Source organism: Manacus vitellinus, unplaced genomic scaffold (genome assembly GCF_001715985.3).
Source record: "Manacus vitellinus isolate BGI_N305 unplaced genomic scaffold, ASM171598v3 scaffold_7_pilon, whole genome shotgun sequence".
Lineage (NCBI taxonomy): Eukaryota > Metazoa > Chordata > Aves > Passeriformes > Pipridae > Manacus > Manacus vitellinus.
In genome coordinates, this window is record NW_021940813.1 from 31,347,705 (window position 1) to 31,357,154 (window position 9,450).

At 38.5% G+C, this 9,450-nt stretch overlaps 1 protein-coding gene across 1 annotated transcript in view; it reads left to right on the top strand.

The window, feature by feature from the left end:
• LOC108641609 (granulocyte-macrophage colony-stimulating factor receptor subunit alpha-like) overlaps positions 1 to 8,961 on the top strand; it is a 29,570-nt gene extending 20,609 nt beyond the window's left edge. Inside the window, exons 10-14 of the mRNA XM_018084058.1 lie at positions 3,828 to 3,866; positions 4,867 to 4,996; positions 6,194 to 6,290; positions 7,152 to 7,233; positions 8,726 to 8,961. Coding sequence (XP_017939547.1) covers positions 3,828 to 3,866; positions 4,867 to 4,996; positions 6,194 to 6,290; positions 7,152 to 7,233; positions 8,726 to 8,800 — 423 coding nt within the window. The 3' untranslated portion in view covers positions 8,801 to 8,961. The remainder of the gene's footprint in view (positions 1 to 3,827; positions 3,867 to 4,866; positions 4,997 to 6,193; positions 6,291 to 7,151; positions 7,234 to 8,725) is intronic.
• Positions 8,962 to 9,450: the final 489 nt, after the last annotated feature.

Here is a 9,450-nt window from a genome sequence, read left to right on the forward strand (position 1 = left end):
TGATGGAGGTGAATTTCTCTATATATGAAATGCAAATAGCTTACCCAGATATAAGCATCACACTTGTTGAAGATTCATAATCCTAAATAAAAGGAAAATAAATGTGAGAGAAAGTAGAAAGGCAGTGTGATCAAGCACGGGTTACTGGGAGAATGATATAAGCTACAGAAATTCAGGACCTTGACCTTATAAGTCTTTTTGGAACAATAGGGAAGGAATGAGCTTGCTGCGTTCCGCTGCTGGAGTATATGTAAACAGCTGTAACTGTGGTATAATTGCGGCAAAAGACCACAGGGTGGCAGATAGTGACTACAAAGGAAAAACCTTCCTGAACTACTGCCAGATTTGGTCACTTAGTGGCTCATTGAAGGCCTTCCCAGGATTTCTGAAATTTGGAATTTCTTAGTCTGGATTGAGCTTGCTATTTCATGATAAATTTTCTTGCAAGCCCAACTAACTGCAGTGAAACAGCAATATTCCTCTGAATTACTTGGCTATTGCAACAATGAAACCTTATTGAAAACTCCATGTGGCACTGGAATAAAAGTCAATTGCAAAAAAGCAATACACACTTTTTAACATCTTTTTAATATGACTTATATTCATTTTATAAAGAATATTGAATTTCACACCTTCTCTGAACTTCTGAGCTTTTTTTAATAATAAGTAGCAGTTTTCACTTTATTAATTATGTCAAGGTCCAACAATTACTCCAGCAATTGAGCAGCATAGGCTCCCTTGAGACTATAAGATGCAGCTATAATCATGTCTTTGGAAGATTTATCCATAAAAAATTCTTCTGCAAAATTTATTGCTTTACCACTGCCTGGTCTAAACTTGTATTTCTTTACCAATACACTATGACCAACAAATGTTGTACCACAGTCGGCCTTCAAACTTTATTTTTCACAACTGAAGTTATTTGCATTGGGAGCAAATGCACACAAAAAAAAAAAAAAAAAAAAAGGATAACTTCATGAGTAACATAATTTCAATCGTATTTTTTCATGTCTGAAAAAATGTTTCTTCTTCAGGTATGGGGGTTTTTTTAAGGCTTTATAGATCAGGATATCTGGGAAACCCAAAGGCAAACCTCACCAGTGAACTGAGCTAAAAAGTCACCAAATACCTCCCCCATGTCCTTTGTAACTAGTTTCCCCCAACTCTGTAAGTAACAGGTCTGCTTTCTTCTTAACCTTTCTTAATGTCAATGAACTCATAAAAAACTTTCTTGTGTTCACTTTCCTCACTACTCTTAACTCCAGCTGAGCTTTTTCTTTCTTGACTCTATTTCTATATACACGGATGATATCTTTGTATTTCTCCCAAATCCATTCTTCTACCTTTTGAATAATTCCTTTTTGTCTCTGAGCTCAGACTCAAGCTTCATGTCCTGCAATGCTCACCTGGCACACTTGATTGATTTTCTGCACACGGAAATGGACCATTCAGGTGTGTCCAGAGAAGGACAGTGAAACTGGTTAAGAGCCTGAATCACAAGTTTTATGAGGAGCAGCTGAGGGAACTAGGGTTGTTTAGCCTGGAGAAAAGGAGGCTCAGGAGGAAGACTTTAATGCCTTCTACACCTGTCTGTAAAGATGTCGTAGCGGGGTTGATCTTTTCTCCCAAGGAACAAGTAATAGGACAAGAGGAAATGGTCTCAAGTTGCACTAGAGGAGGTTTAGACTGGATATTAGGAAAATTTCTTCACTGAAAGGGTGGTCAGGCATTTGAGCAGGGAAGTGATGGATTCACCATGCCTGGAAGTGTTCAAAAAAAACCATGTGGCTGTATGTTTGGTCCAGGTGGCAGGATAAAACTGACCTCTGCCAGTTGCAATGCTTTCCCTTGAATACCAAGGCCTATGGCTGTATTTTTCTCAAGCTGCCTGAAGAGGGTCCAATCTGCTTCCTTTTCTCGATCGGAAGATCTGAAACAAAGACCTACTACATTAACATCTGTGCTGGTCTGTTCTCTGTTGCCTACTCACAAGTTATCTTACTGGTTCATCATTCAAGACAGAGCTCTATGCATACAAGGCACTCCTTTATACACAGCAGAAGGACCAGGTTACCAAGCCTGTTTTCAAGGACACTATTACCCCCCTTGGTGAAATGTATCCCATGCCTGCTCAGTAGCCCCTGTTTCTCAAAAAGGGTCCCAAGGTTGTAGAAGACAAAACCCTGCCTATAACACCAGTTACTCAGCCAGGTGTTGACTTGCTGGATAACTGCAGTTCTGCTCAAGCCTTTTCGTCTCACTGGAAGGACTGAGGAGACACCATCTGGACTTTCTGCTCTTCACCATCCCCCCAGTGATCTACAATCACCCTTGAAACCTTTCAGATTACCCCTAGGCCTATCACTGGTGTCCACACAGAAGAGCAGCAAGAGGTTCAACAGCCAGACAAGTCTGGCTGTCCTTATGCAGCATCCTGGATCCTGGCTCCTGGTAAGCAATAGACCTCCATAAAGTCAGGTCTGTTGATCAGTGGCATCATTCCCTGTAGGAGTTCTTTTTAACTATCATACACATTTTCTCTATTTTTTTTAATTGTGGTGTCTCTCTTCTAAAGTTTGCAAAAGACCAATTGTCCTTCTGGAACTGCATTTTGTTATACTTTCACCTAGACTGATCCCTGTGCATAAGGTAGCTTGTTTGCAAGTACTAGAAGCTGTCATGGACAGCAGCTTGCCTTATAAAATCTTAGAATAGTTTAGGTTGGAAGGGACATTAAATATCATCTAATTCCAAACCCCTGCCATGGGTAGAGGTACCTTCCACTAGACCAGGTTGCTCAGAGCTCCATGCAGCCTGGCCTTGAAAACTTCCAGGAATGGGGCATCCACAACTTCTTTGGGCAACCTGTTCCAGTGCCTCGCCACCCTCACAGTAAATACTTGCTTCCTAATATCTAATCTAAACCTACTGTCCTTCAGCTTAAGGTCAAACCTCCATGTGCTATCACTACGTACCTTGTGAAAAGTCTTCTCCAGCCTTCCTGAGGGACCCTTTAGGTACTAGAAGGCACTGTAAGGTCTCCCTGGAGCCTTCTCATCTCCAAGCTGAACAGCCTCATGTTCAGATGCCACATGAGCATGCATGCAATTATTTCATAAAACAAGTCTGGATAAATTTAGTTTTGTTTTAAAATGGAGTATTTCAAAATAATTACAAAAATACATAACTCTGGTAGTCTAATGGAGATTATATAGTCTGCAGTCATTTGTTGTGTGTGGTCACCACATTACACACTAGTTATTATGGCTATTCAGAAAAAATGAGCATATTCTATTCTACTTGTCAAAAATGTAGTTGGAGGGCAGCCTAAAATAACTGTGAATCCATGTCAGTTCCCAAATATTTTCATCCAAAAGAAAACAATATTTACGTAGTATTTGCAATTACATATAGTGACATTTATTGTATAATTAAAAAATTAGATGCCAACTTAAAAGTTTATTTCACAGATTTTTATCTTCTTTTTTTCCTGGTGTGTGTAAGAATAAGGTTACAGTTTTCATTCAGGTCTGATTTGCTTGTGTTTGAGTTTAATCACCAATCTGAAACAAGATTTGTATCTCAATTGCAATGGCAAGGAAAACAAATATTTTTTCATAGCAGAAGTAGTTACTATATAAACTTGGCATTGTAGATTAGTTAGATATTAGATACTAAATGTTGGATAAATTACTAGTTCTTCTGAACAAATTGTCAAGTAGACAAGAAAAAGAATGCAGAAAAACAGGACAGTAGATAAAAATTACTTATTATCAAAACACAAAATAAGCAATGATAATGTTTTTCCTTTTTTTCTAAATTTACAGGATAATCCTGAAGGAAAGCCCAAATATGCTTTTAAACAAGTGAGTCTGCTTGTTCTATTAATCAGTAATACATATTTGTTTCATAGTCAACCGTGAAAAGTAAATAGTATGCAAATGCCTTTAAATCAGTATGTGTTCAGTGCCCTATGCTTTATGGGACCCTTATTTATAGATTTCATGAATGTGTCAAACTGCTAAATCATCATGATATACATCATTTGTTATACATTCAAGAGCAGAACTTTATTGTTTTTCTGTAAGTATTTTCAAAAAAACTTCTATTTTGCATTATTTTGTCTACTCTCCCTCTCAAATATTTGGAACAGAATTTGAAGTTACACATCACAGAGGAGAAAACATAAAACAGCTCCTAAGAATTTCATTTTGTTTATGAAAAGCATAGACCACAAAAGCCCTTTGGGTGGAGGGTGTCTGCAAGTATGCTGAACCTCCTGCTAATCAGTGCAGCTTTAACATCCCATCTCTGTGCTGAGGGCCTCCAAGAGTAAGAGTGTTTCAATAAATTGTAATAACACTAAGTATTGCAGTCTTCTACTTACTTACAGGTTTGGCAGGAAAGTTATGCTTTTCCTGAAAAGTCATAATGCAAAGACCAAGGCAGGTGAGGTACAATGCAGACAGCTTATTCCTCAAATCACTCAGTGGTAGCATGAATGGTAGTATTGAAAGAACACAGTTCAAGATGTTTTTCTGTCTCTGTCTTTGTGCTCAGGGAAATTATCAATAAATCAAACTGTATCATAAGAAACCACAGGATATACTTTTACAGTGTAAAAGATAAAAAGATTCTAAATGTAAAAAGTTTAGTGAGTGTCAGGTTGTTTTTGAGATACGCAGTTGCATATATATATACGTAATAAACATGAATACATTTATTTTTTGCTCTGGAACAGCAGTCTACTTTAACATACAATGCTTTCATAGTCTCTTAAGAGTTTCACTGGTAAATGGCAAGTGCATATTTTCAATACCTAGGCATGGAACAAAGAAAAGCAACTCAGTTTTGCTTTGTTTTTAGGAAGGGGGAAATAGTCACACATTTCCAAGGTCCAACACAAGAAAGAAATATCTCTTGAAAATGAGAACAGCTGGCAGTGCCTGCCTTGTGAACCCAGCCTGGGGGGAATGGAGTGCACCTCTTGAGTTTGGTAAGAACAAATCCGTGTCCTGGGCTACTCTTGCCCCAGTGATATCCTGTCTACCTCACACATTGCTGTGCACCTGCAGACACACATATCTATAAAAGGATTGGCTAACATTTTGCTTCAATCTACACTACAGAGAGGAGTAGGAAGAGACTTAACAGATCTCTTAACATTCTAACATAGGAAATAATATAAAAAATTTACACGGAGCTGAAATGCATACCTGCTTACTGCAGGGGATGGACAAGCAGGCTCAATGTTAATCCCTCCCAGCAGACATTTCTACTATATGTTAAATTACAGAGTTCATTTTTATACCAAGCCAAACCTTTCAGACTGATATTCACCAATAAGTCACCACAGTACATGTTTAACAAGAAGTTCAACAAGACCAAGTATAAAGTACTGCACCTGGGTCGGGGCAACCCCTGGTATCAATACAGACCTGGGGATGGAGGAACTGACAGCAGCCCTGCTGAGAAGGACTTTGGGATGCTGGTGGGTGAAAAGCCGGATGTGAGCCAGCAATGTGCACTTGCAACCCAAAAAGCCAATCATATCCTGGGCTGCATCAAAAGCAGTGTGGCCAGTAGGTTGAGGGAGGGGATTCTGCCCCTCTACTCTGCTCTCATGAGACCCCATCTGGAGTGCTGCATCCAGCTCTGGCAGCCTCAGTATGAAAAGTATGTGAACTTGTTGAAGTGAGTCTAGAGGACAGTCACAAGAAGGATCACAAGAGGGCTGGAACACCTTTCACAGTCTGAGAGAGTTCTGGTTGTTCAGCCTGGAAAACAGAAGGCTCCAGGGAGACCTTGTTGCAGCCTTCCAGCACCTAAAGGGCCTACAAGAAAGCTGGGGAGGGAGTTTGTGCAAGGACATGTAACAATAGCTCAAGGGGGAGGGGCTTCAAACTGAAAGAGAGTAGATTTGGGTTAGATATTAGGAAGAAATGCTTCACTATGAGGGTGATGAGGCCTGGGCAACCTTCTCTCTGGAGAAGGTTGCCCAGAGAAGCTGTGGGACTGCTTAAGGACAGGATGGGGCTCTGAGTAACTTGTTATAGTGAAAGGTGTCCCTGCCCATGGCAGGAGGTTGGAACTAGATGATCTCTAAAGGTCACTTCCAATCCAAACTATTCTGTGATTATATGATCTATTCCTTTTTATTAATAATAATAATTTATGACTGTTTCTCCTTCAGGAAATGAGGAAATTATTTCTTCTTCAGTGTGGATTTTACTCATTGTAGCATTTGTAACACCATTAATGGCAATCATTGCAATTTTGTTCTTCAAAAGGTAAACTTAATTTATGGATTTATTTTATTTTATATGGGCGTGTGGAACATCTGAAGTTCTTAAACAAATAAGGTAGGGATGTCTTTGTAGTATAGGTAAACTAGTTTTCATTCCCACTGTAATAGAAATTGATTCAAATGAGTAATCCTAATGCAAGTGCTATGATGGTAATGCCCAAAGTCTCTCCCTAGTTGATCCACACAACTTTTTCCAGGGCATATTTTGTCAATGTGGCAAGGAGAGCAATTGTATGCAATTATTTATATTAACATTACATCTGCTCTGAATATTTGCAATGCAGACTGCCTATACCACAGGTTTTTTGATTTCTTGAACTAATGAATTTGTTGCAAACACAGGTTGATTTTACTTACCAGGAAAGATTTTGCACTGTTTATTAGAATTGTCATAGCACACTCAATGTGTCTGGAAGCCCATAAGCTAAGCAGACTATCTCTTGAAATAAACTACTTAAGTGAAGAAAAAAGGATATTCTGTGGTATGATGGACTCTGCATAGGAATATACAGTAATTCAGAGAAGATACTGTTTTCCCAACTTGTTATAATTTTTACACCCACTTTTCACTGTTTGTAGTGACTTAAATAGTGGGACAAATTCTTTTTCATTTTCAAAGAAGAAACTAACTACTAGCAAATCGTTAACCAAGAATGAATCTTTTACTGTCCAAATTATTAGTGTATTCTTGATATGTTTTCATTCTCTGCTGAGATTATGTATATTTTTCAGTTCATTTCTAAAACAGAAGAGGAAGATAAGAACTTGCTAAAGTTAAAGGGTGCAATGGTTTTGTCATATTACGGTTAGTTCACTTTTGTATTCAATACTCTTTGATTTCTAGGACTGGCTGTTGGAAAGCAGCATTTCCACAAATCCCAGGGCCAAAACCTGCTTTTTTTGGACTGCCTGATACAAATCCAGAGGTATGTTCTCTCTCTCTATTTTTATATTTAATGTGTGAAATACACACAAAATTCTACTGGATGAATTTTTAAATTGTAAGGGACTTATTACAGAGTATAACTCTTCTTTTTGCCATATTCTGAAGAAGTACAAGAGAAAATCAGCAGACAAGTTTGTTAAGGGAAGTTAAATGTTGTGCTTTTCCAGAACCATGGGGTTTCTCCCACTCCAGTCTCACAGGCAGAGACTGACGCTTCCACTGGTAGATTCAGGCAGCAGGAAGAGCTGTGTGTTTCCCCAACATGAGGCACAAACATGTACAATGACACAATAGAGCAGAGTGATGCAGCCAGCCACAGCACAGGGGGCTCTACCAACACCACGTCAACATCATGGGCAGTCTCATAAATAGGGGCCCAGACATCACAGTCCTCCTGCTACTCTCCAGCTGAGCAGGGCTGAAGTTTGCCAGTGAGATGAGCATACACTCTCACTCTCTTCATTTACAAGCACCATACATTTGCAAGTTCCTCACATCCAGTCCTTGTGTCTGAGCCCTGTGTTTAGCCCCCAGGTCACCAGCCGTCACCTTGAATCTCTCTTACTTACACATGCAGAATAGAAAGCAAGGTAACGAAGAAAACAGTTCAAAATAGGGTTTCATAAGGAAACAGTAGACTGTGGTGGTCATACACAGCATTTGACCACACCAGCACACTGACCAGCTGTTCATTTGCACCTTTTTTTTGTCCACTATTTTATCATGTTACTCGTGCTCTGTTTGATTAGCTAAACTTCAGGCCATGGGTACCGATCTACTTTCACGCCTTAGTGAAGTTTATCCATTTTAATTAGTTAATTTAGCTAAATTAACTAGTTAATTTAATAAATCCTTAATTCATAGAATCATTTAGATTGGAAAAGACCTTTAAGATCATGAAGTCCAACTGTTATCCCAACATTGACAAGCCCACCACTAAACCATGTCCCCAGATTCCACATCTTCATGTCTTTTAAATACCTCCAGGGAGGATGACTCCACCAATACTCTGGACAGCCTGTTCCAATGCCTGGCAACTCTTTCAGTGAAGAATTTTTTTTCCTAATATCCAGTGAAAACCTGCCCTGCCAGGTTTGCTCTTGTCCTATCTCTTGTTACTTGTTACTTGGAAGAAAAGACCAGGCACCACTCCACTACTCCTTTCAGGTTGTTGAGGAGAGCGAATTTGTTTGAAATCGATAACCTACATGGTGCATTACAGAAAAACATGTTCTCCCACCCACCTCCAGACCCGCAAAACACCCATGTGTCAGCATTAAAAAGTTGCTGAAATTTCAATGTTTCAATGACCAGCTAAGGAGAACTTTTCACCTAAGAAACAAAGATGTGAAATACTTTATAGCAATATGCAACAACAGTTGAAATACTCTCAGAATTGTACAGGCTAACCTAATCATATATATAAATACACATATGCATAAAACTCATGGAAGTTTTTATTTTCCTTTCAGCTGATGGAGAGCAAAATTCAGTCAACAACATCTCCAAATGAAGAGATAATAGTAGTTGCTGACATAGCAAGATAACCAAGAAAAAGAAGAGTCTAAAATTGCATTTCTTAGACAACTGTATATTCCTACAGAAAGTCTGGAATAATATATATAGGCTTTCTTCACTCTCTTTTTTTTTCTTGTAAAAAACAGTGATGCAGCCATGAGAGAATGATACTTCACATGCAACCTTTTTAAATGCCATTGTATTTGCTTTTAATTTTGGCTAACTTTAATTGTTTAAGTAAGTTGTCCTTATTGGATATCTTCCATTTTCTGAATATGAAAAATAATTGGTTTATCTCATATTAAAAGCATTAAGAATACAATTTAAAAAAATTCTGGTGCCTGAATGCCATTGTTCTACTGTCGAAAATGGTCCAATTCATACCTGAAGTTTCCTGGGAGCTCTTAAATTATAGGCAACTGGAAAAATGCGAACACAAGCTGAGACACTGAGTAGTGGCCTGCAATCAATGGGATTCTCAAGGGACAGGAATATATCTAAAACCCTAACTATTCCTAGAGTTTAAGTGTGTTACAAATTAAGAGATCAGCCATCTCCTTCTGTAGGTACTTAGCTCTTTATGTTCTTACTGTTCACTTGCTTTTTACTACCTTATTATTTTTATATTGAGTGCATGACTCAGTTAATCTCTGTTTTCTTTTGTTCAACTTGAGAGCTT